The sequence below is a fragment of the Hemibagrus wyckioides genome, linkage group LG16 (assembly GCF_019097595.1).
Source record: "Hemibagrus wyckioides isolate EC202008001 linkage group LG16, SWU_Hwy_1.0, whole genome shotgun sequence".
NCBI lineage: Eukaryota > Metazoa > Chordata > Actinopteri > Siluriformes > Bagridae > Hemibagrus > Hemibagrus wyckioides.
In genome coordinates, this window is record NC_080725.1 from 2,197,486 (window position 1) to 2,223,565 (window position 26,080).

At 40.2% G+C, this 26,080-nt stretch overlaps 2 protein-coding genes across 2 annotated transcripts in view; both read left to right on the top strand.

Moving 5' to 3' along the window:
• chsy3 (chondroitin sulfate synthase 3) overlaps window positions 1-18,348 on the top strand; it is a 53,283-nt gene extending 34,935 nt beyond the window's left edge. Inside the window, exon 3 of the mRNA XM_058411484.1 lies at window positions 16,047-18,348. Within this exon, the coding sequence (XP_058267467.1) occupies window positions 16,047-17,618 (1,572 nt within the window). The 3' untranslated portion in view covers window positions 17,619-18,348. The remainder of the gene's footprint in view (window positions 1-16,046) is intronic.
• A 1,768-nt stretch (window positions 18,349-20,116) lies between these two features.
• Window positions 20,117-25,631, top strand: hint1 (histidine triad nucleotide binding protein 1). The gene is made up of 3 exons (XM_058411491.1): window positions 20,117-20,309; window positions 24,404-24,508; window positions 25,305-25,631. The coding sequence occupies exons 1-3, from the start codon at window positions 20,199-20,201 to the stop codon at window positions 25,467-25,469; spliced, it is 381 nt and encodes a 126-aa protein (XP_058267474.1). The 5' UTR covers window positions 20,117-20,198; the 3' UTR covers window positions 25,470-25,631.
• The last annotated feature ends 449 nt before the right edge of the window (window positions 25,632-26,080 follow it).

Sequence of the window (26,080 nt, forward strand, 5' to 3'; positions counted from 1 at the left end):
GGGGTTGATGTCAGAGCTGACTTGAGTTTTTCCACCTTACCCTTGTCATGCTTCTTAGTTGCACTGAAGAGAAATTGCAGTGCTACAGCATACAAAGACATTCTATACAATTCTCTGCTTCCAGCTATGTGACAACGGTCAAAAAGTTTGTCCCTTTTATTTAGGAATAAAGACTTTTTCTCCAAGTCGTTTTTTTTCTGTACAAGTATGTGTGTGCCATGACGTAGATAGCTCGTAGCACCTGGGTGATTATTCCACAATTGAAGTGCCGTTAACATCTTCTAACCCTTTTAAGTGCAATGAGGTGAATAAAATCAGCGTGATCTGTACTGATTAGGACAAACCAGGAATAATCTGCAATAACGATCAAAACACATCATCATATTCCGAGGAAAAGTCATAATCATAAACCAGGTGCACAAGCATCGAACGGAAAACCAGGAACATGGACAAGATATGCACAACACAGCTGACGAGACTTCGCACCAAGAAACACAAGGGCTTAAATACGTCGACTACTTTTACATTTCTGGCATTTGGCAGACCAACTTTTATCTCATTTAAGGGGTAAGGGCCTTGCTCAGGAGCCCAGCAGTGGCAGCTTGGTGGACCTGGGATTCAAAGTCACAACTTTCTGATCATTAGTCTAACACAGGGATCCTCAAATCTGGCCCACAAGATCCACTTTCCTGCAGAGTTTAGCTCTAACCTTAATCAAACACACCTGAGCATGCTAATCAGTGTCTTCAGGATCATTAGAAAATCACAGGTAGAGTTTGATCAGGGTTGGAGCTAAAGTCTGCAGTGGATTGGCTCTCCGGGGAAAGATTTCAGGAACCCTCGTCTAACACCTTAACCACTACCACATCCCTGCTAATTGAGGGAAGTACCGAAAACAGGTGAGCGCAATCAGGACACATTAGGAAGACAAGACCGAGGTGGAGGCGAGACATGCACCAACAACAATATGTACATTGGCATTGAAGCGAACTCTTAAAACCAGGAAGCAGTGGCGTTCATCCTGACAGCTGCAACGCACACAGATCTGCAGCACACATTGAGATGCGTGGCACATGCCGAGAAGGGGAATATGTGTGGAAAAATGGATCATTTTGCAGCATTGAATCTAAGCACGTAGCTGCTAAATAACATCATGCAAAAAATATCTCATTATCTAATATCTAGGTATCTTTGCAGAGACTGACTACATTTATAGTCTTAAATATGTAACACAGGTGTTTTTTTGTAAGCGTAGATTTAGCAAATATACAAAATTAGCATGTCAATGCCATTAGGAACATTTTACTGATTTTCTTTAAATGTATTTGTTTAATTATGCGTTTAGTCTCAGTCTGTAATTTGGGTAACAGAGACGCAAGTTCAATGTGACCTCATCTCTGAAAGGAAGAAGGAAAGAGAGAATAAGAGAAAATCGAATCTTCTATTTCCCCTGATCTTCAGGAAATTCGGATGATGCAAGTTGCTCTTCAACTTGTGGAATATTGCAAATATTTCAGGTGTTCGGGTAACAGAGCTGAGAAAATATAATGGGAATTTTTTTCACAGTTTATAATGGATGACTCGTCAAAGTGGATGTTTCAAGTACGAGAGCAGATTCACACTTCTATACAAAAATCTGATTTTTGGAATAATTTATGCTGATTATAGTGCAAGGAAAAGCAATATGGACTGAGACAGACAAAACTCATATGTCAATAAAAAGTTATTGATCTGAAATTTGCATTCAGAATCACTAAGGCACATGTTCCACGCCCCCAACACCACATTTAGGTGTACACCAATCAGGCATAATATTATGACCACCTGCCTAATATTGTGTTGGTCCCCCTTTTCCTGCCACAATCATCATGCACTGTGTATTCTGACCCCTTTCCATCAGAACCAGCATTAACTTCTTCAGCAATGTGAGCAACAGTAGCTCATCTGTTGGATCGGATCACACGGGTCAGCCTTCTCTCCCCACGTGCATCAATGAGCCTTGACCGCCCATGACCCTGTCTCCGGTTCACCACTGTTCCTTCCTTGGACCACTTTTGATAGATACTGACCACTGCAGACCGGGAACACCCCACAATAGCTGCAGTTCTGGAGATGCTCTGATCCAGTGGTCTAGCCATCACAATTTGGCCCTTCGTCAAACTCGCTCAAATCCTTACACATGTCCATTTTTCCTGCTTCTAACATCAACTTTGAGGACAAAATGTTCACTTGCTGCCTAATATATCCCACCCACTAACAGGTGCCATGATGAGGACATCATCAGTCTTATTCACTTCACCACACAGGTCAGTGCTCAGAATGTTTTGCCTGATCAGAGTTTATTGTGTTTGCAGCATCAGTAAGTCAGGCTAGTGGACTACAGCTATCACACAAGTGGTGGCAGGAGGTGGCACAGGAACGAGCTGCTTTTACTTTGTATGTATCTGAAATCTTTAGTTGACCCCACATAGGACTATAGGAGAGTTGCATGCCCGATGAAAATCTAGTGACTGAATTATAATAAAGAAGATTGCTTTGGTTCCTTATTTGAATATTCCTCATTTAAACGCGTAATCCGACTTGTATCTTGTACATTTTATTTTTAAGAAAATCCCATTAGCTTTCACGCCGGTGACGGAGTGTGGAATTTCCATTGAATACAGCTCAATATATTAAAGCTTGTTAAATAAACATGGTTAAAAAGATGCATGAACATGGCTGAAAACATTGCTGCCTTTGTGCTGGTTGTTCTGTTCCACCGCCTACTCCTGTGTGCACTCATCACCTTTCTCATCCTCCTGGGACGTGAAGCACCAGCAGAGTGCTTGTCAGTTATCCAGCCTCTGCCCATTTAGCACTGGCATGAAGGGACGGTTAGGTCATCATTCTTTCCTCTCGTCTGGTACTTATAGCACGTTGCCTGCCAGGTTCCAGTACAGCCTGAAGGTCTGTGGTTTGTTAAGGCGCAATGCAACCTTTAAACCTACAGGTCAAAATCACAGTTTTTTCGAAAATCTGCCAAGACCTGAACTTACCCTCATAGCTCCTTGGTGGTTTATTGCTGGAGCAGTTCAGTGTGAACTAAAATGTGCTTTATATGGTTTTACTTAGATTCGATTATGCGTTTTTAACACAATTTCTTTAAAAAGGCGATATATGAAAGCTTGATTTCGTTTTTTTCCCCAAAAATATACCCCAGAGTGCTAGTTGATACAAGTTTAGCTATGACCCAGTTTGGTGTGCAGTATGTAAACTGAATTCCTTTTCTGTGAGGTGATCAGACCACTCAGCACACATCACTTTAGCTCACAAGCTATTTTTACTGAACAAGGGCATTATTTCAACAGTTCGTTATATTGTGCTTAGATTACTGATTTACATAAATAAACTTAGGGGGAAAAAAGGATCTGATGTGAACTATTTTCAGCATCAGTTATTGGGCTGCCACAGGGCTTGCGTTAGTGTCTGTGAGGAGATGCTCGTGTTCTCATGTTCTGATTCAACATACACAATCGTACACAGTACGACATGTAGTGAAATGTTTTTTACGACTGTCCTGTGATGGAAATAAAAATGTAGCGACTAGAATATAAAATATATGAAATACAATTTAAATAAAAGATGTAAAACTAGAAACAGAATATAGACATAATGTGGACAGAATATAGATATAATATAAAATTTCTTCCGGGTTCAAAAACCTGATGTTATAACTGAGTGTGTGAAAGTGTGTGTACGTTGTTCCCAGTGCTGGACTGGTATTTCTTCTACAATTTATTCCCAGCTCACGCTCTGTGTTCCTGGGATAATCTCCTAATCTATTGTGACCCTGACCAAGCTAAAGCAGTTACTGAAGATGAATTTCCGATGCCATGATGTGGTTCTAAAATGATTCTTTATCGTTTTTGACTCCTCTTGCCTTCATAACGAATTTCCCATTTCGCCTTTATTACTTTTAATACTCATTATAATGTTCATCCGTTAGGAATAACGGCAGTAGTAATATATTAACGTTAGAATTGTCAGAGTGAATTTCAGTGTTATTAATGCGGAATCATTAGCTAGAATCCCAATGCATCTACGAATCGCTTATTTTCTCTCCAGCCCTAGTTATTTCTTCACAGAGAAATGAAGTGTAAAGGAACGATGTATTCTGAACAAACAACTATAATTTCATTTGAATTGTTGAAACACAGCAGTGAACGTAATCAGATGTCATGGATAAAATGATTATATTGGAAATGTAGGGCCAGTTTTGATGTCGTGTTTTTCTAATCCGGTGTCTTATCGAGCAGCTTGATCATTCTTTACGATAGATGGCTAAACTGAAGAAAATGATTGATGAAGTGTCCCTGAAATCTTAATGTTCACCAGCCTGCACACTTGTTAAGGTTATTAATTTTATTATTATTTATTTATTTTATTTTTTTACATTGCTCTATTATCTGTGCGTCATTGGTGCTGGGAATCATTAATATTTGTCACAGGCCATTTTAACAATGTCAGTTATATAGATATACATGAATCTTCTTGCATAGTGTCCCTGGGAAGAAGGACGCCGCTGTAGTGTACTCTCGAGCGCGAATAATGTGCGTCGATTAAGTCTCCCATCCATCTTTATTAGTGCACTCAGTCACAGAAAAGTGATTTGATCTCCATTACTGACCACTGCGGTATAGAGGCCATGCATGGAATTGCACCGCTGTAAGAATGAAAAAACAAAAACCGAAAACATCTCTTTCATATCATAAGCTCACAGATTAAGGTATTGCCATCGGGCATTTCCTGTCTTTGGATGTGGATTTTATTCAGCAGAGGCTTTGAAAAAGTCGACAGATAAAGCCAGCAGTTAGATTTTTAATTACTAGATAAAAATCTATCTACTCACTTCCCGAAAATGTTTTCGATTTTGGGCTATGCAATTAACTTCCCACCAAAGATACGTCTTTATTAATAAGCACGGCATTAAATGACTACACATCTGCTCTGACTGTAACTACAACACAGTGAACACACTGTTGTGGTTTTTTTGGTGTGAACATCAAAAGCCTGTTTATGCTAGGGGAAGAGTTTTGTGTGCTCTTACACCGGAACTGCATGTACGAGTGTTTTGGGTTCCCAGAACTGTAGGTTATCATCTAGAGAAAAATAAAAGGCTCTGGTTTTAAAACAAGAATCGCAGCTATTAACTAGTTTCTCTGTCTGGGAATTGTGGAGGCAGCAGGTGCAAGTGCAGGATTAATTTTGGAAGGTGTCAAAGAAACAAAGAGTGAAGACAAACCAAAATAGCGAAATTCACAGACTATACACAAGGCAAAGTGATAAAGAAGACTTTACATTTCTGGCAATTGGCAGACGCCCTTATCCAGAGAGTCTTACAATATACACCGGTCAGCCATAACAGTGTGAGCAGTGAGAGGTGAAGTGAATAAGACTGATGATCTCCTCATCATGGCACCTGTTAGTGGGTGGGATATATTAGGAATTAAAATGGGATATACAAGGAATTAAAATGTAGTTGAAAAAAATATCTTGCAGCATAATCATGGATAACACAACCCTGTATATTCCCAGTGCAGGACGGGTCAGGGCATAATGTTATGCCTGATCAGTGTATCTTATTTATACATATGAGCGATTGAAGGTTAAGGGCCTAGCTCAGGGGCAGCTTGATGGACCTGGGATTCAAACTCACAACCTTCTGGTCAGTAGTTCAACACCTTAACCACTAATCTACTACATCAACAAAACCATGGCAATGCAGTATACTGAAGAAGCACACAGGTCACCACAGGCCTGATCACTTGACTTCAGCCAAGATGTGTTCACATATTCAAACAGCTGATGCCTAATTCTGACCCATCTATCTACACGTTGCAGTAAGATATCAGATTCATCTTTGTTTTTGTGGTTGTTTTTTTTTCTTTCTTTTCTGCTCACCACAAGTGAAAATAATGGTTATTGGAGTTACAGTTTTCCTGTCAGCTCAGTCCATCCAGCCACTTTTCTCTGACCTTCCTTATCGTCAAGGTGTTTCTACCAGCAGAGCTTCTGTTTTTTCTGTGTAAAAGATATATATTATATATAGTTATATATATATAACTTAATAAACATAACATAAATGATTTTATTTATTTCACAACTGTGTGGTATTCCTCTAAAAGAAAAGACATCGGCTTCTGGATTTCTAATCAGGCAGGAGATCAGTTCTGTGACCGATGAAATTATGGGTCTTCTTCATCATGAAGAGATTTTTTTTGGTTCATAAAACCAGCTGGTGGTGAACTAAATACATTGGTACTGTGGGTTGTGCGAGTGATTTATCATGAAAGATTTTATGATCAAAATGTTAGCTTGGAGCAGTTTGAACCTCAGGAAGATTTTTGCCACTGTGACATCAGCATGCTTTCCATCACAATACATCTATCTTCAGCTGTGTTAGCGTCTACACACAGCTGTTTCGTTCTTGTTTTTTTTGTTCGCTGAGCAAATCGACAATTTCCTTAATATATGATTTATTTTTAGAACCAAACCTTTTGCTCGTGATGCATATAAGCTTTTTCCGAAGAAGACACCGTTATCTCTCATAGCTTCTAGAGTTGTAATAATGTATACTAGAAATGTTTGGGTACTGATGCTTTCCAATATCCTCCTTTATTCCCTGGTGAACTGAAGCTGGAAAATGCTTTTTACAGGCAGGAAGCAGCACATGCCACTGAATTATGACCTCTGTTAAGATTCACTTTAATGCTATAAGCAGCCTGGGTAAGAAAAAACACCGAATGCAGCTTAAAGGGACATTCAAGACAAATTCTAAAATTTAACCTTCCATAGATTTGTTGTAACCATGCCTACTTAACTTTTACAGTCTCTAGGATGTGAATACTTTGGGAATTAATCATTTTTATAGTGCCTGAAAGACTGCAAAAGATCTTAGATGAGGGCACCAGGAAGCCAGACATTAGAGGTACATAAATATACTGCTAAATATTAATATATGAATGAAAATGTAGGTACAATGCCCTTGACTAGCAAAAATACTGAAATAGAAATTTGTATTTGTGGTAAGTAACTTTGAATATGTTTTTTTTTCCCAGAAAGCATTAAAAAGGTATAGACAATGAATATAAAAAGTCGACACACCCCGGTTAGAATAGCGGGATTTTATTTTATTTAATTAAATCAAGCTAAAAGTCAGAAGTCAGATCGTCCACCAGCAAATGATGTGAGATATAAGACCATAAAAAATAAAAACAAAACATATATTTTGATGCATTTGTCTATCAAGGTGGGGTTTAGTCCTGCCAACTCATTTCTACCTGCTGCCCTTGGGTGTAGTGATTTAGAAGTCCAGATTCTCTTGGCTGTAAATGCTAAAAGAGATATTTTCATGACTTCAGAGGAAAGGATTTCAAGAATGGTCTTTTTAATTTCATTTTTCTTTCTTTCAAATGTGATATTTTAATATTAATCTCTGGTCTGTGTCTTGATGATCCAGGACGTCAAGACTTTTCAACTTTGAAGAGAAATCCTATTCATCAGGCATAACATTATGACCAGTGCCAGGTGAAGTGAATCATGGCACCTGTTAGTGGGTGGGATATATTAGGCAGCAAGTGAACATTTTGTCCTCAAAGTTGATGTTAGAAGCAGGACAAATGGACAAGTGTAAGGATTTGAGCTTTGAGTTTGATGAAGGACCAAATTGTGATGGCTAGACCACTGGATCAGAGCATCTCCAAAACTGCAGCTCTTGTGGGGTGTTCCCGGTCTGCAGTGGTCAGTATCTATCAAAAGTGGTCCAAGGATGGAACAGTGGTGAACCGGTGACAGGGTCATGGGTGGTCAAGGCTCATTGATGCACGTGGGGAGTGAAGGCTGACCCGTGTGATCCGATTCAACAGATGAGCTACTGTTGCTCAAATTGCTGAAGAAGTTAATGCTGGTTCTGATAGAAAGGTGTCAGAATACACAGTGCAGGATGGGTCAGGGCTAGTTTGGGCAGCAAAAGGGGGACCAACACAGTGTTAGACAGGTGGTCATAATGGTATGCCTGGTTGGTGTATGTACACTTTTGTGACAGCTATTTGCAATAAACAATGACAGGTGAAGGTTTTCATTTGATTTATCTATTAATTATGCAGTGTATCTCAGTTTCAGCAGTTGCTCTCATTCAATTGTATTGGTCTTGGTCTGATATATACACTATATCCAGTGAAATTAAATAATACAACTGTGCCATTTTCATGCCCTTATTTCTTCTTCCACTAATTGCACATTAGCCACACTTGAAGCCCTAATGTGCAGTGGAACGAGTCTTTGCAGAAATCAATATGCAGTGGAAAGAATTACACTAATGGCATGGTATAATAGTCTAGCTTCGAGATTATTTTAGATTGTCGCGTCCGCTGTGTCCTTCACCTTCAATAAAACCTTAATAAACTAGGAAACATATCACAGAGCCTGTAGGAATTTATTGCAATGCTCTGTCCTGTCCATCGTCCATATCACAGCAGCACTTTGATGAGTTTACATGTCTAGGGCTTTGCACTGTACAATTCAAGACGGCGAAATCATCGCTCTCAGCCTCTTTAAACCCTCTGTACTCAGACAGCATGTAATGTTGAAGCAGAGAGTGTGTGTGCGGATGGTTAGTGGTACATCAATTTTCCCTTCTGTTATCTCGCCTCGAAGCCCGCCTGCGAATGATACATTCAGTGTGCCGCTGCCTTTAAAGAAGAGCTCGAGAAACAGTATGTGAAGTCAATTCATTCTGAATACTCATCAAGCTGAAACCACACAGCGCTCAGTGATCCTCCCCACAGGCAGAGCCTTCAAAGGCCTTCCTGTTGAAATTAATCCCTCTTCTTCACATGAATAAGCTCAGGTCCCACTGCTTTGCACAGACAGGCACATCCACAATAAAAAGCTGTTAATTCATCCCCCACAATACTTATACTCAGATCCAGCCTAACACCAGTGTACAGAATCCTACAGGAAATGGTGTGTAAATGGTGTGATAATTTAATTAGGGGATTCTTTCTTTGTTTGTTTTTTTATTATCATTTTTTTTATTTTGCAGCTCAGCAGAAATATTCAGAATGATGCTGGTTTTCTGTAAGTGCTGTATTAATCAAGAGAAATGGATGGACATGCTGTGAACCAAGTGCCCAAGCACAGACCGGACAACCTTAATGCATTTTGCTTAGAAACAGTCCTGGCTCGACTATTTATGTCATCTGCTCAGCAAATGAAGTTCTCATTCACATAAACTCCATGTTTTCAGTTCTGCAGAAACACTAACTACTTCTTTAGGGCTACCAATGTTTTAAAAATGTTTCTATTCATCATATTACAAGCTGTACAATGCTCCATGGATTCCACAAATTGATTATATCTATTGATCGTGATTCGTCTTCACAGAGGACGTTACAGGAGGTCATTCATACCATTAGCAATAACATTGTACAATAGTTCACCTGTGTGTAAATTATTTTGTCCTAAATTAAGTTGATGTGTTAGAAGCAGGAAAAATGGACAAGTGTAAGGATTTGAGCGAGTTTGATGAAGGGACAAATTGTGATGGCTAGACCACTGGATCAGAGCATCTCCAGAACTGCAGCTCTTGTGGGGTGTTCCCGGTCTGCAGTGGTCAGTATCTATCAAAAGTGGTCCAAGAAAGGAACAATGGTGAACCGGAGACAGGGTCATGGGCGGTCAAGGCTCACTGATGCACGTGGGGAGCGAAGGCTGGTCCATGCTAGACGAGCTACTGTTGCTCAAATTGCTGAAGAGGTTAATGCTGGTTCTGATAGAAAGGTGTCAGAATACACAGTGCATCACAGTTTGTTGCGTTTGGGGCCGCATAGCTGCAGACCAGTCAGGGTGCTCATGCTGACTGTCATTCTTTGGGCAATGTTCTGCTGGGAAACCTTGGGTCCTGCCATCCATGTGGATGTTACTTTGACACGTACCACCTACCTAAGCATTGTTGCAGATGGCTGTGGTCTCTTTCAGCAGGATAATGCACCGTGCCACAAAGCAGAAATGGTTCAGGAATGGTTTGATGAGCACAATTATATATTTATAATTTTACAATTTAAATTTAAGAAATGACTAACGCTAACAGAGACCTGGTGGGGCAGGAATCACGTGCTCCATGCTCAGGGAAAGAGAGATGGACCATTAGTGACAGCGTTGGCGGGGTGGGATAGATTAAAAGATTCTGCAGGTCTTGCTTTGTAGCAGATAATCAGAAATAAACCTGATGAATTCCCACGGAAATGGCGTACAGACAGTGTATGCAGTATGATATACAGAACCATTTCTATTCTAAGATCTATAGCAAAGATTGGGAGACAGAAAGGGCGATTATAGAAGTGGGTAATGTCTGCACATCAGAAATGTTAGTGCACCACAGTGATCTTGTTTTCAAACGCTGAGCAAATGAAGAAAAATAGGTGCGGTTGTTTTTAAGGCGATGTTGGAATGGAAATATTGCTGAAACCTGGCAACCCTTATTAATGATGCTACCTTGAACAAAAACGTACATCTGAAACCACTCAAAAGCAGATGCTTATCTGAATGCTGGATGACTGTTGTCAGCGGTCAGCTGACTGTTACTCTAAAACATTCACTAGATAATAACCATCATCAAAATCTGTTGTCATGTGCTACTGCTTCATAGAAACTCTAAAGAGCAGGATGCTTTTCAGACTGTAATGGCTTTGAGCTAAGACAGGAAAGCATCATACTTATTATTCATTCACGAACATCGCAACATGTCCGGTCAATAACGCCTCTTCTGTTCTGTATCTTACATGAGACTTGATCAGGGTCCTAATGTGAAAGCCCTTATTAATCTGTCAGTAACCTTATTTTTCATCCAGGCAGCAATATTGTGTTGATGCAGAAGGGGTTGTGTAGATATGTTAATTTGAATTATGAATAGAGAATAACACAGTGTTTTATCAGTTCCATTGTGTGGGTGTTTTTGCCTAAAGCCTTCATACGCTAGCAATATTTCAATCCTTGTGGCTTCATGTTGTTTTTCTCACCTTTTTGTCAGTTCTTCATGCAAATCGTGTCACCTCCTGAATAACTGATAATCAGTGCTATACCCATATGGCATTTTGTTTGCACTGTCAGATATCATTTAGATGTAGAGCAGCTTACAGAGATGTGTTTTAAAACTTTAAAAACCAAAGCATAATCAAGCAAATTGCAATCAGTTGTCAGTCAATGACCTTCAATATCTCAAACCCCATTGCTACTTTTATGGATTTTGCTCAGGAGTGGAAGAGTAAACCAGAATAAACACAGATATGAGAAAGGGAAATGCAATGCAAATATGTGTACAAAGCTCCTGTTTGATGCAGTGTGAATGCTGTCAGTATGCTCTCATGAGAAATTTCTACTTTGCTTCTAACTCTGACTTTCCTTTACTTCCTCGATTCCTCGTCCTAGTTCCTAGTTGTGCATTCTGAATTTTTGATCTGGACTATTTGTGACCTGATCCCCTTTATGTAATGCGACCAAACTGGATTAAGCCAAATAGAACAACTGTGAACTGTGAAGGAACAGACCAGAGGATAAAAAGTGTTAATGCCGTTTATACAACAGTTCTGGTCCACTAATCAGGTTCTAGTCCACCAATTCGACTAGAGTTCTAATATTTAGTATAACAGTGCTGATACATTTTGCTGTTTGTATCATTTTACTTTTCAAAAATTCCAATTCTAGCAAGAGTTTGTTTCAGTGAAGCAGTAAAGTTAGTGACATTATGAGTGGACACAGCTAATGATCCACTATATTGCCAAAAGTTTTGGGACACCCCTCCAAATCATTGAGTTCAGGTGTTGTTTTTCAGGGTTTGGACTCGGTCCCTTAGTTCCAGTGAAAGGAACTCTTAACGCTTCAGCTTCATACCAAGACATTTTGGACAATTTCATGCTCCCAACTTTGTGGGAACAGTTTGGGGATGACCCCTTCCTGTTCCAACATGACTGCACACCAGTGACCAAAGCAAGGTCCATAAAGACATGGATGAGTGAGTTTGGTGTGGAGGAACTTGACTGGCCTGCACAGAGTCCTGACCTCAACCCCATAGAACACCTTTGGGATGAATTAGAGCGGAGACTGTGAGCCAGACCTTCTCGTCCAACATCAGTGCCTGACCTCACAAATGCTCTTCTAGAGGAATGGTCAAAAATTCCCATAAACACACTCCTAAACCTTGTGGAAAGCCTTCCCAGAGGAGATGAAGCTTTTATAGCTGCAAAGGACGGGTCAACTCCATATTATGTTCATATACATGTAAAGACAGACGTCCCAAAACATTTGGCAATATAGTGTACATATGTCATGAAAATAACTTTGGACTTAAAATAAAAAAGCTCATCAAATAAAGATGATAATGAAGCAGGGCTGCCAGTTTTATCAGGAACGGACAAATCAATGTTGGCCCAATGTGCAGTATGCTAGCAGGCTCTCTCCATCTGTGGCTTCTGTATGATCCATTACTAGCGGTGGAGCAAAAAATAAACAAAATATTTAGCTATATTAGAAGGTCTGGAAGTTCAGTTGATCGGTTTTATACAGCAGTTTCTAAAACTGTTGTATAGAAACTCTGACAATAATTCCAGCTGAAACGTAAATCACAGGTTTATGTTCATTTGCTTGTTTTAATACATTCGCGTTTCTATAGTAACAGCTAATTCCCTGGGGCTTGTATAGTAGATGCTCCACAAAAACTAATTCAGAGTCGTTCCTTTAGGCTATGTTTATGCTTATTAACTTCAAGAGGAAGTGGGAGAATAACCGCTGTAACTATATTTCAGTAATGACGACTCGAGGAATATAGATAACAAGCTTTTATTGATGAGAATGGAATGTAGGTAGGCTTGGCCTTGGATGATTAGATCTGCACATGCATCGAGATATTAGGAGCATGCTTCTGCTCTCCTGCATGGCAAGGCAAGAGGAACCCCGCTGTAGCAGATCTAAACAGGTGGTGCTGAGGAGGAGGACGGTAAGGAGGAAAATCTCACTGCACACTGAGGCCGAGCCCGGGAGATGAGGGAGGATAATAAAGGGTTACCTAGCTAAGCCATTACTTTGGTGTCTAGAGAACCCACCAGCAGGAGAGTAGAGTTTCATGCCTGAACTAGATATAAGTGATAAAAAACACGTTCTGTGGATGTTTAACAATATAAAATGGTCTGTAAGTGGTCGAAAGGACTCTATTGTGTATCGTTTTTTATTGAACAATAAATAATATCAAAGAAATAAACCATTTTGGGAGCTGTTATAGGAAACCGATTAAAATCTGGGTGGTAATGTCATCACACCACCCAGTCATTGAGTTTTTAACCAATAACCGCAGTGCTCCGAAGCACATTCCTTTCATAAGACTTTGTAAGAAGCTCAGCAACAGTCAGAATATCAGCGCCACGTAGCTTCTAGGTGTGGAATAGTTTCCCAGATATTCTGGTGTTTAGTGTGCTCCAACTAAATTGAATTAGTGACTGAGAGGCAATCTGCCCCACAGCTTTCAGGACATGGTGATTTTTCAGTCTGCTGAATTGATTTACAAATAAATAATTACACAGAAAATATGAGTGTGAGTGGTGTGACTGGGTTATCATCATCTTTTTTATTCACTGTCCTGCAAAGCCCGGTGTTCGCTCGCTTTGTGAACGCACTAGCCTTGGACTTACTTCTTAGACTTCTATTCCTAAGGGCCTTGGATTAATGTGATTAACATCAGCTACTTAATGATATCACGGAATTTCCATGACACTATCAGCAAAAGTCGCTTCTTTTCACGAAGCATGAATGACCAGATAAGTGAAATGGCGATGTTCCCTTTATGTTGTAACTGCAAGGGCATGAACAGAAGTAGAAAATAATGTAGCGTTTTAATGCTTTGATAAATGAAGCATAAAAACACAGAAAAACATATTAGGCTTGTAAAACGTGCGTCTGAAAGGGAAATTGAGCTTGTGATTTTATGGATGCAGTCATGGATTCAGGATGAAGAGAGAATGATGTTAGAAAGACATGATAATGTTTGCTGCCTTTGTCGAAGGATTGGCTGGAAAGCTAGACTAAACAGAAGGACTGTCTGAAATAATGCCATCGTGATTTATGTGTTCAGGTTCAGCCAAGTTTCTATGCACAAAGAGCCATTCTGTGCAATAATGAGAGCATTTCTCATAACGCTGGTATGCAAGTGATGCCGTTTCAATCGGACAGATTTGATCTCACGCACACGATCGGACAGTACGAACCCTTGTGTTAAATCTGAGGACTATAACGTTTATGTTTATCTAGTCCTAAAGTCCCTTAATTCATTTAACACCGAGGTCGGTTTAGTATCGTTCAACCGTTTTAGTTTTAATTCTTCTGTAAATAATAACTCACAGTGCTCTGGGTCATACTTAATTAAAGATTAAGCTGTATTCAGTTCAGCTGGCAGTGTAAAGTGGAGCAGATCATGGGAGGAATCGAGGAGAGAAAATGTGCTTGCTAATGTCTGGAACACTGGTGTGAAAATGGAGGAATTATGCTGAAGCCAAGGAATGTCCTAAACATGATCTTCCTTCTTCACGAAAAGGACAATATTACTCATCTTCAAACGCACAAAGTTTCCATTAGCTATGTGTTACCACTGCGTACTGTTTGTGGCATCACTACTTCCTTCCTTCCAGTTTTAATGTATGGTTTCTTTTCTCTTAGCGTTCTCTTGTGCACATTGCCTATCATCATATTTCTAATTTATTTAATTATTTATGGGGTTTTTGCTTCTTATACTGAAAGCACACACTGTTTGAAAAGCTTCGGTCATGTTTATACATCATGACTAGAGTACTTTTTTTTATTATTAAACTATTCCATTGTAGCTGGGATAACATTATAGTGGTATAATATTAAGGCCAAGATATAAAAGAGGAAGGTGTTAAGATAAGTCAGCCTAGTCATTATTTGCAAATCAGTGCCTCTGGTTTGTTTTATCATGCTGTATTGGTTACTTGCTGCTCTGGAGAGAGAAACTCATGCATTTTTCATTTGTCTGTTCAAGCTCGTTGTTTCGCTCATGGTCTTGACCGTGTGGTGTGGTGTGTGCAGCTTAGGATCTACATTCAAATCAGTTCATACATAAATAATTCTGTGTAACAAAAAAATCGTCATTTCATAATCAAATGAATAAAAAACACACTGAATATCACACAGGATTAACAGGCAAGGTTTCTACAATTTCTGGTAATGAAAATGGCTTATAGTTTTCTGTGTACTGTACATGTCTGGTACAGGGAGTGTACAATTTGATGTTTTACGAGTCTCTCCATATAAAACAGACCACGTGCATGCGGACGCCTTCATTTTATGACATGTATCTGTCGCCCCCCACAGTCTCAACTCATCAATTACAGTCTTGTGCTAAAGCTATTGAAGTGTTTAGTAAGGATTTGAGCGAGTTTGATGAAGGGACAAATTGTGATGGCTAGACCACTGGATCAGAGCATCTCCAAAACTGCAGCTCTTGTGGGGTGTTCCCGGTCTGCAGTGGTCAGTATCTATCAAAAGTGGTCCAAGGAAGGAACAGCGGTGAACCGGTGACAGGGTCATGGACGGTCAAGGCTCATTGATGCACGTGGGGAGAGAAGGCTGACCCGTGTGATCCGATCCAACAGACGAGCTACTGTTGCTCAAACTGCTGAAGAAGTTAATGCTGGTTCTGATAGAAAGGGGTCAGAATACATGCAGTTATGCCTGATTGGTGTATATTCATTGTTATCTTTAAAAAATAATTTCATATTTTAATTAAACCTTATTTTAAAAGCTAGTTAAAGGTACATCACAAGCACCTTCTTGGGTAAAAGATGCATAATAAAGATTGAAAATATGTACCCTTTATGGTGCCACAACAATCACTGTGTAAAGTGAAGTTTTGTTCATAATTCTGTGTTTAATATATAATTGTAATGCTATGACTGAAAATCTTATTCTGCTAATGTTTTTTTTTTTTTTTTTTTTTTTTACAGATGCAGGAACTGTTCTACGAAAACTATGAGCACAAGAAAGGCTTCATTGAGGAGCTGCACAGCAGCAAGATTCACAACGCCATCACTCTGCACCCCAACAAGCGCCCGGCTTACCAGTACAGGCTGCACAACTACCTGCTCAGCCGTCAGATCTCGCAGCTGCGCTACCACACCATCCAGCTACATCGTGAGAGCATGAGCATGAGCCACCTCAGCAACACAGAGCTGCAGTGGGAAGACCAGCAGCTAGGTGCAGCCCCGTCCTACACCCGCTACCAGCCAGCCGAACGAGCAGACGTCATAGAGTGGGATTTCCTTAACGGGAGGTACCTGTACTCTACTAGCGAAAAGAACGTGCCTCGTCAGGGTCTCGGCAACGTTCTACGCTCTGCCTTAGAGCACACGGTTCTCCAGGTGATGGAGATGATCAATGAGAACTCCAAAGTTCGAGGACGCGTGATTGACTTCAAAAAGATCCAGTATGGTTATAAGCGGGTGAATCCTTTACATGGTGCCGAGTACATCCTGGACCTTATGCTGCTCTATAAGAGGCACAAAGGCCGAAAAGTGACCGTGCCCGTCCGGAGACATGTCTACCTGCAGCAGTCCTTCAGTAGGCCTTATTTTAATGAACCGGAGCAGCTAGATGTCGCTGAACTAGTAGAGGCAATCAATAGTGACTTTCAGTCTTTTTCGCTTCTCTCTAATTCACTCAAGATCTTTTACCCTTTTCAATTTTCAGAGTCGAACAGGGAGATACGAGAGCAAGGTCAGAAGAAGCTGCACATCCTCGTACCGCTTATGGGTCGCTACGATACGTTCGTTCGCTTCATGGACAACTTCGAGAAGGTCTGCCTTATTTCTAACCAGAATGTAAAACTAATTATCATCCTAGTGGACAATGATAGCAACCAAGACAAGGAGAAGCATTTGGACCTGATTAAGGAGTACCATAATAAATATCCCAAAGCAGATCTGTCAGTAATACCAATGAGTGGGGAGTTTTCTAGAGGTCTCGCCATAGAAATGGGGGTCTCTGGCCTTAATAATAACACTCTGCTATTTTTCTGTGATGTGGATCTGGTCTTCAACGGTGACGCACTCCAGCGATGTAGAGACAATGCCGCTGAAGGGAGGCAGGCCTATTTTCCAGTTGTATTCAGCCAGTACAATCCCAAAATCGTCTTCGGCGAGAGCCATACTGAAGACACCAACTTTGTCTTCACCAAAAAATCCGGCTTCTGGCGAGATTACGGCTTCGGGATCACCTGCATATTCAAAGGTGACTTGCTAAAAGCTGGCGGGTTTGACACTTCAATACAAGGCTGGGGGCTGGAGGATGTCGACTTGTTCACGAAGATCATCAACTCTGATTTAAAAGTGTTCCGTTCACAAGAACCGGGCATAGTGCATGTTTATCATGCTGTTCAATGCGATACTAATCTAGAGCCCAAGCAATACAAAATGTGCCTGGGGTCCAAAGCGAGTACGTATGCATCCGCGATGCAGTTAGCCGAACTGTGGCTAGAGAAACATTTAGGCGTGGGATACGGGAACAGAACTTCCTCCTGACGTTCCGGCTGTCTGTCAGTGTCACCGGAGATTACCTCAGTTCCTCAGTACATGAATGCAAAAGACTGGTTATGTGTCTTCATGTCTAAAGTATAAGCAAGCGTGTGAAACGAACGGTACTCTAGCAGCACTTGGCGCTGCGTATTTATTTGTGCAGTCGACTTTTTCACAGCGTCTTCCAAAGGTCATTTAGGAAAATGAGAAAACCATTCGTTTTGTGCTCGTTGTTGAAAACATGAAATCAGCTGATTTACTCAGGAGCATATTTCTCATCACATGACCACCGTCTGTGAATGTTCAGTATTATCCTCACCATTAAAAGCCGTACGAGAAGTGCTCTTCTTTCCGGGTTAAAGTGGACACAAACACCACCATGAATAAATAAATTATTAATAAATTAATATATATTTCCATGGGGACATTATTATGAAAGTACCATACATGTGCTTTAAAGGGGACTGAAAAAAAAAAGTTTTCTTTATACTAATAAAATATTTTTTATTTCTGCAGTATTTTAAAGGTTACTATAACTTTTATTTTCCAGTTGCAATAGGATCGTTATGTTAAGGTACTGGTTGCCTTCCAACATTTGCTGTATTCTTTGTTCTTTTAATTTTTGTGAAACTCAGTGTATCTGTTTATCATTTTTGCTTTGTGAGAAAATTTCATTTTATGGCATTTAAAAAAAGCTTTCAGTTGATTATTTATAATAAATGTTGAAACGCATAAACCTGGTCATCTTTGTCAGATCTCTAGCACTGTATGCAGTATGATGTATATGAATATTAATGAGGTAATCTGCATATTTCTGTTATAGTGCTATAGTTTTGTATGTATTAGCATATTCTAGCCTTTTATGTTCAGTTCATCCAATAATAATAAGAGCTGCTTATTAGTGTTATCAAACCATATTTCCAATATTACTAAAACAGCCTTCTTCCATCTTAGAAATATTGCCAAGCTTAGGAACATTTTATCTGTATCTGATGCAGAAAAGCTAGTTCATGCATTCCTGACCTCCAGACTGGACTACTGTAATGCATTACTAGGTGTTTGTCCTGCATCTTCAATAAACAAGCTACAGTTAGTCCAGAATGCAGCCGCCAGAGTTCTGACCAGGTCAAGAAAATATGATCATATAACCCCAATATTATCATCCCTGCACTGGCTACCTGTTAAGTCTAGAATTGACTACAAACTAGCACAACTTACATTCAAGGCTCTAATTGGTTTAGCTCCCACATATCTAACCAGTCTTCTGACATGCTACAATCCACCACACTCCTTAAGATCTCAAAACTCTGGACTTCTGGTAGTTCCCAGAATATTACAGTCTACAAAAGGGGGTAGAGCGTTTTGGTATTAAGCTCCTAAATTTTGGAATAGTCTTCCTGACAGTGTTCGGGCTCAGACACAGTCTCCCAGTTTAAAAGTAGACTAAAGACTTATCTCTTTAGCCTGGCATACACATAACACCTCCCATAACCTTGTGCTCCAGTACATCTGATTAAATGCGCATTATCATCTAGTTCTGCTAATATTATGAACAGCAGCTACGCTAATTCCTTTCCACTTGTTCCTTTTTCTACCCATCCCGAGGCATCTGGAGATTGTGCCAGCTCCAGTAGACAGAGGCCAACCCTGCGAGGATCCTGAGGCATCCAGAGATGGAGCAACCTCGGTTGGGTTCTGCTTCGTGAGGATTTGGGAATATCAAAGCAACGCTGCCAGCCCTATGTGGACTTCAAGGACGACAACAACCTCCTAATTAATACACACTAATATTCTACATATGCTGTATCTGCATCACACTGTAGACTGTACATATCTACAGAAAGGACATTGTTCATATCACACTCTTCAGTGTTTAGAATAATTTATAATCACACTCTCTGGTGTCACCCAAATGAGGATGAGGTTCCCTTTTGAGTCTGGTTCCTCTCAAGGTTTGTTCCTCATACCATCTAAGGGAGTTTGCCACAGTCGCCTCAGGCTTGCTCACTAGGGATGATTTTGTCTAACATCTAGGACTTTTTACACTATGTTTTTTGTTTATGCTTATGTTCTGTAAAGCTGCTTTGAGACAATGTTCATTGTTAAAAGTGCTATACAAATAAATTTGAATTGAATTGAATTCAGTGTGAACAAAAGATGTTTTTCTTCATGTTAGGGATTGAGATTGAGTATTTTACATAGAAATGAATATTAATTATATATACACCTCAGAACCTTAAGCAGATTCTCATTCATTCCAACTAAAGTATGTCCAAATCCTATACCTGACACTGTGGAAATGACAAACTTCACACAAAACTAATCTGATCTACTCAAAGGTGTTTATTACAGTATTTATGAAATTATTATATACATTATGTATTGAAAACATCGTTCAACGATTTCATTTTCATTCAGTGACGTAGCCTTATCTCGATCTTCACGCCATCTCCACCGGATGTTGCGTCAAACAACCGCTCTAATGCAGCTCACACACGTCCAACGGAAACAGTTTAGAGATCAGGTAACAGCCGCATCGCGCAGTCTGAGAGCGGAGTTGCACTTGGCTTGCTTATATTCAGCGCCATGGCTGACGAAATAGCCAAGGCTCAAGCTGCACAAGTCGGAGGAGACACGATTTTTGGCAAAATAATTCGCAAGGAGATTCCTGCTAAAATAATATACGAAGATGACCAGGTGCGTGTTAATTTTTATTAGCTTGCTTGTGTTCGTTATTAGCTTGCTAACCGTGCGCGTGCAGTCAAACAGCCACATTGGCGTTAAACTGTCATGTATATACAGTTTGCGACGCTGTCTTGCATGTAAACATTAGAAAATTCCATGCATTTCTAACAAAAAGACGTCTTGCAACAGACTTATCCAGCGACGCTGCTCAGCAGCTAACGCCTAGTGATCCAAGTAGTGTTATATTTAGTAGTTATGTTCCATTCGCGAGCGATCCGGCTCTAAAGAGCCGATTCTTTGTAGAGAACGAAAAGAGCCGAAGCTCTGCTTAGAATCTATGCAGGCAGGGGCGCGACCAATCACATGCGAGGGCAGACTAGGATCATACCATTATGTGAAAGAAGGAACAGACGCTCCTAAGACATCGAGTGTAGTGGTACAGGCCAGGTACACACACACACACACACACACACACACACAGCGACAGAAAGACTCGGGAAGTCTGAATTAAATCGAAGATCGTGAGCGAAAACCGAAAAACAATCAGGATCTGGCTGCATTCGGTGATACTGAGGACTACAAAGCTGAGTGCAGAATTTGTCAAATGAAAAGATCCGTCAGAGCAGGGCCAACAACAAACCTGTAACTTTTTTAACGAAAAGAAAAATGCATAAAATAAGGCTTTTTTTATCAATAGACTGAATAAAAAAATTCTTACCAACAACACAAACCATCCATAATTGCTAAATTAGGCTAAAATAGAAGGCTGAGAGTGATACTAAAATGAGAGCCATTTGGGAGCCGGCTCTTCTAAAGGAGCCGAGCAAAAAGAGCCGAATCTTTGAAAAGAGCCGGGCCTCCGTTCACTTTGATTTAGTGTTAACTGAGATGATTCCTCAGAGTGCCTGTTAGTTGCTAGGTGCCTGAAAATTACAACCCACCTTTATCAAAACTTTCACATTTTAGCTAGATGTCAATCTTCTTCTTCATCTTTTTCTTCTTCTTTGGGCTTTTCCCTTCAGGGGTCTCCACAGCGAATCATCTCTCTCCACCCATCCCTATCTTCTTCATCCTCAACACTTGCACCCACTAGCTTCATATCCTCATTTATTACATCCTCTTGCCTGGCAGCTCCATGTCCAACATTCTCCTACCAATGTACTCACTGTCCCTCCTCTGAAAATGTCCAAACCATCTTAATCTGGCCTCCCTAACTTTGTCCCCCAAACGTCCAACATGAGCTGTCCCTCTGATGGATTCATTCCTAATCCTATCCAGCCGTGTCACTCCCAAAGAGAACCTCAACATCTTCAGCTCTGCTACCTCCAGCTCTGACTCTTGTCCCTTCCTCAGTGACACAGCCTCTAAACCATACAGCATGGCCGGTCTCACCACTGTCTTGTACTTTAGCTAGGTGTCAATAATAATTTATATTTATTAGCCTGCTGGAGCAGAAACCTTAATAACTTACTTGAACCTAATCTGTCATGTTGGTGGAAAGTTCAGGAATATAAAGCTCTATGGCTGTAAAAAACTGACAAAGTATTATGAGACTTATTAAAATAATAAGCCTAATGTGTTGATAGATGGATTATGTTTGGATAGGGTTATAAGGTGTAATTTTTACATTTAAAGTGATGTGAAAAGTTTGATAATCCCTGCAGTAAAAAAAAACCCTGCATGCTTAAAAAGAAATCTGAACAAACCAGTTTTAACATACGGGTAACTAAATGCAGGCGGAAATTCATGCCTCACTATTATTATTATTATTATTATTATTATTATTATTATTACTAGATATACTGCTAGTCCGCTCGTCAGATTATCTCATACACTGGCCATGTGCTCATTACATGGAGTTGGTCCCCTTTTGCTGTTATATTAACCTCCAGTCTTCTGGAAAGTCTTTCCCCTTGATTTAGGGTCATGACTGAGGGATTTCTGCTCATTCAACTTCACCATTCAGAGAATCAGTGAGGTCACTGGTGTTGGTGGAGGACGACTAGGCTGCAGCAGGGGTTTCACTTCTTCCCAGAGGAGTTCAGTGAGGTTGAGGTCAGGGCTCTGTGCTGGACACCCAACTTCTTCCACTCCAACCTTGTGGAACCATTATGATTCTTGCACATTGTTATAATCAAAAATCTCCCTTTTGTTCAAGTATTTTAATACTACAACATTCTAGACAATTGTGTGTTTACACAAAAGTTCACAGCAACATTTTAGGCAAGAACCACATACACCGATCAGGCATAACCTTGTGAGCAGTGAGAGGTGAAGTGAATAAGACTGATGATCTCCTCGTCATGGCACCTGTTAGTGGGTGTGATATATTAGGCAGCAAGTCAACATTTTGTCCTCAAAGTTGATGTTAGAAGCAGGAAAAATGGACAAGTGTAAGGATTTGAGTGAATTTGACGAAGGGCCAAATTGTGATGGCTAGACCACTGGATCAGAGCATCTCCAAAACTGCAGCTCTTGTGGGGTGTTCCCGGTCTGCAGTGGTCAGTATCTATCAAAAGTGGTCCAAGGAAGGAACAGTGGTGAACCGGAGACAGGGTCATGGGCGGTCAAGGCTCATTGATGTAAGTGGGGAGAGAAGGCTGGTCCGTGTGATCCGATCCAACAGACGAGCTACTGTTGCTCAAATTGCTGAAGAAGTTAATGCTGGTTCTGATAGAAAGGTGTCAGAATACACAGTGCAGGACGGGTCAGGGCTGTTCAGGCAGCAAAAGGGGGACCAACACAATATTAGACAGGTGGTCATAATGTTATGCCTGATCAGTGTCTTGATAGACTTTCTAACAAGCTTATTTCCTATAAGCATATTTTCTCTGTACATCATAGTTGCATATTATACAGATAACCAGAGACAAAATGCATGCTGTTATTTTTAATAATCTACTAAAATTGATTTCAGTGTGTTAGTATGTCTCAATAGACTTTATAACAAACAAAGCAGATTTTCTCAGAACAGAGTTGCCTACAACAAATAGTTAATGTTTGGAAACTAAAATCAAGGTCTTTGCTTCAGATTACACCCAGATCAACCCAGTTGTCAAAGTTGATATTTAATTCCTACTGTGTCTCCTTGTAATATTGTACATTATAATCGGCTATTAAAGGATAATGGCAGCTGTGTTTCAGTCCTTCAACTCTAAAATAAAATCCCCTCACCTCTTAGAACAGCTTTATTTCATGTACATTATTTAATTCTGTCTATTAGACGAGTTTTATTCTTCAACTTTCCATTTAACGAACACATTAGGTCCAAGGTGACATTATTTACGTTTAGTTGTTTGTTTTTTTGTTTTTAAAAGAATAACCTCTTCCTTGTTGGAGAATCCTCTAACAGTAGAAAATAGCTATGTTCTGCTTATGTCATCAGTCACTGTGATACAGGCTTATGCAGAATATGGGCTCATGTAAGCAAACATAAGACAAATTCTTCCAAGTGATCCTGAGGTAATAGAAGGACATGTTTCTGTTCATTAGCATGCTTTGTTTCTATTTCTCTGTTGCCACTACCGTATTCCTAGCCATCCTGTCAGTCTCCTGTGCCGCCTTCTTACCTGTGGCTTTTACAAACATAGCAGCAGTCACGCTCAGAGACAAACTGACACTGCTAGAATTTTGTCAGCTGTGTTTGTTTTTTCAGTGGCAGTAAATGAGCACATCACATCAGTTTAATGACCAAAGAAATCGTTTACGTCATCGAAAGCTTGCGCCTCCTCGCTTTTCTCGTCAGGATGTACATGAACGCATGGCTGTTGGCATCACTTGCATTTAAGCCATTATGTTGGACACACTCCAAACTTTGGAAGACACGTTCTGGCTTTAAATGTAAAAAAACATGTAAAGTAGCACAGACGCTTTGCATTAAGGCACACAATTGATCTAGGGGCACTCAACTCCAAGTCCTTGCTGTTACACCACTTTTAGTGCATTCAGACCCGACGTAATCAAGTCCGATCCTAATCGGCTGAATATCAATTCAAAAACTCGAGAACGAGCTCGGTGCGACGCTCCTGCAAATGTTTTAATATTCTGCGAGTGAGCAAGCAAGTTATGCATTCATCACAATCTTGTGTGTTCTCTCTGTTTTCTAGTGCATAGCCTTCCATGATGTGGCTCCACAGGCTCCTACTCATTTTTTGGTTGTCCCCAGAAAACCCATACCTCAGATCTCGAAAGCTGAGGACAGTGATGCAGCAGTAAGTGGATATTGTTGTGTATGTATTCAGAAACGGTTGCATGTTTGTGCAGAATTTCATCATCTTCAGCAGCTCCTGAACAAAGTCACGGTGATCCTCAGGTACACAGCCCTGGGAACTAAGAAATATTATCTCTGGGACTAGATATACGCAGACCTGATTATTGCGGGATATGTTGACACTTCCGACTCCTTGGTTTCGCGATGTATTTAGCAAATACCTCTGAGCGAGGCAGGAACTTGTGGATTAGTTCATCTGTCCTGCCATCTGGATGTTTCCCAACACAATAATACTTCAAGTCGTCCAATTAAGCCTGTTTAATTGCCAGGCCACAGCTGCAGCATCTCAAATATCTACTCAGCACTCTTAGACTTGCGTATTATCTGTTAGGCATATTAATCTACACACGGTCGATGGGATGAAATTACACCCCACTGTAAGAGTTTGCTTTTTATCAGCTTGAGCAGATCATTGATACTTTAACACTAGATTCATGCAACAGCAAAGACTTAAATAAAGTGAAGTGAGTTTTAAAGTAAGTTCTCATTTTATAGTAAGAGTGTGTTTGAGTGCAAAATATTCCAGATTTTTCTTCCCCTTCTTACATTCATTAAAAAAAAACATAAAATAAAAATGCTTTTGTTATGATGAAGGTTAAATAACAGTATTTAATTTTGCTACTTTGCCTGCAATGTTTATATACCTTATTTATGATTAAAGGGAACTTTCGACTTTCAACGCTTTATTTTATGCATTATTATTCCAATCATAATTTTCTCTCTCTCTCTCTCTCTAGCTTCTTGGACATTTGATGCTTGTTGGCAAGAAGTGTGCTGAACAGGTGGGATTACCCAATGGCTACCGGATGGTGGTGAATGAAGGCCCTCACGGGGGTCAGTCTGTCTACCACGTCCACCTTCATGTTCTGGGTGGTCGTCAGCTGGGCTGGCCTCCAGGCTAAATGCTTCAATCCTGATCTCGACATTATGCAGCGTTAATTTAGCATTATGTAAAATTAATTTCAGCAGTAACCATAGAATTGTGGTGTTTGTCAATATCACCATGCCAAGTTCTGTCCTGAGGATGTAACAGGGGAAACAATAAATGCACTTATCAACTGTCACACCAGTGCTTTATTACTGTGATTTGTTTGAATTTGGAAAGTTTTGATAATGTAGTTAGTAGTAATTCAACATTTTTTCCTGCCCCCCACCCCATGGGGGCGCTCTTGTATTATTATCGGAAACATGCAGCAACCAGCAGAATGTACAGATTAAAATGTTATACTGTCTTTGACATTTGAGGAACTGCCCTGTGAAGTGGATGAAATTTATCACTGAACAGCAGGTTTAGAGTGAGGGGTCAGACTAAAGTTTTCATCCTAGGTGAAAGGTGTAGGTCACTTCTGTTACTGCTGAGAAATCCAGAAATTGTTAATAATTACCTGTCCTTTACAGTTTGTTTGCTACTCACCTCCTTAGAAAGCTAATTACTGTTAAAAACAATTCCAATCTTTAAACCTCCATGCATGTTGTGATCACCCCACTGTGAGAGATCACTCTCCTGCAGTGC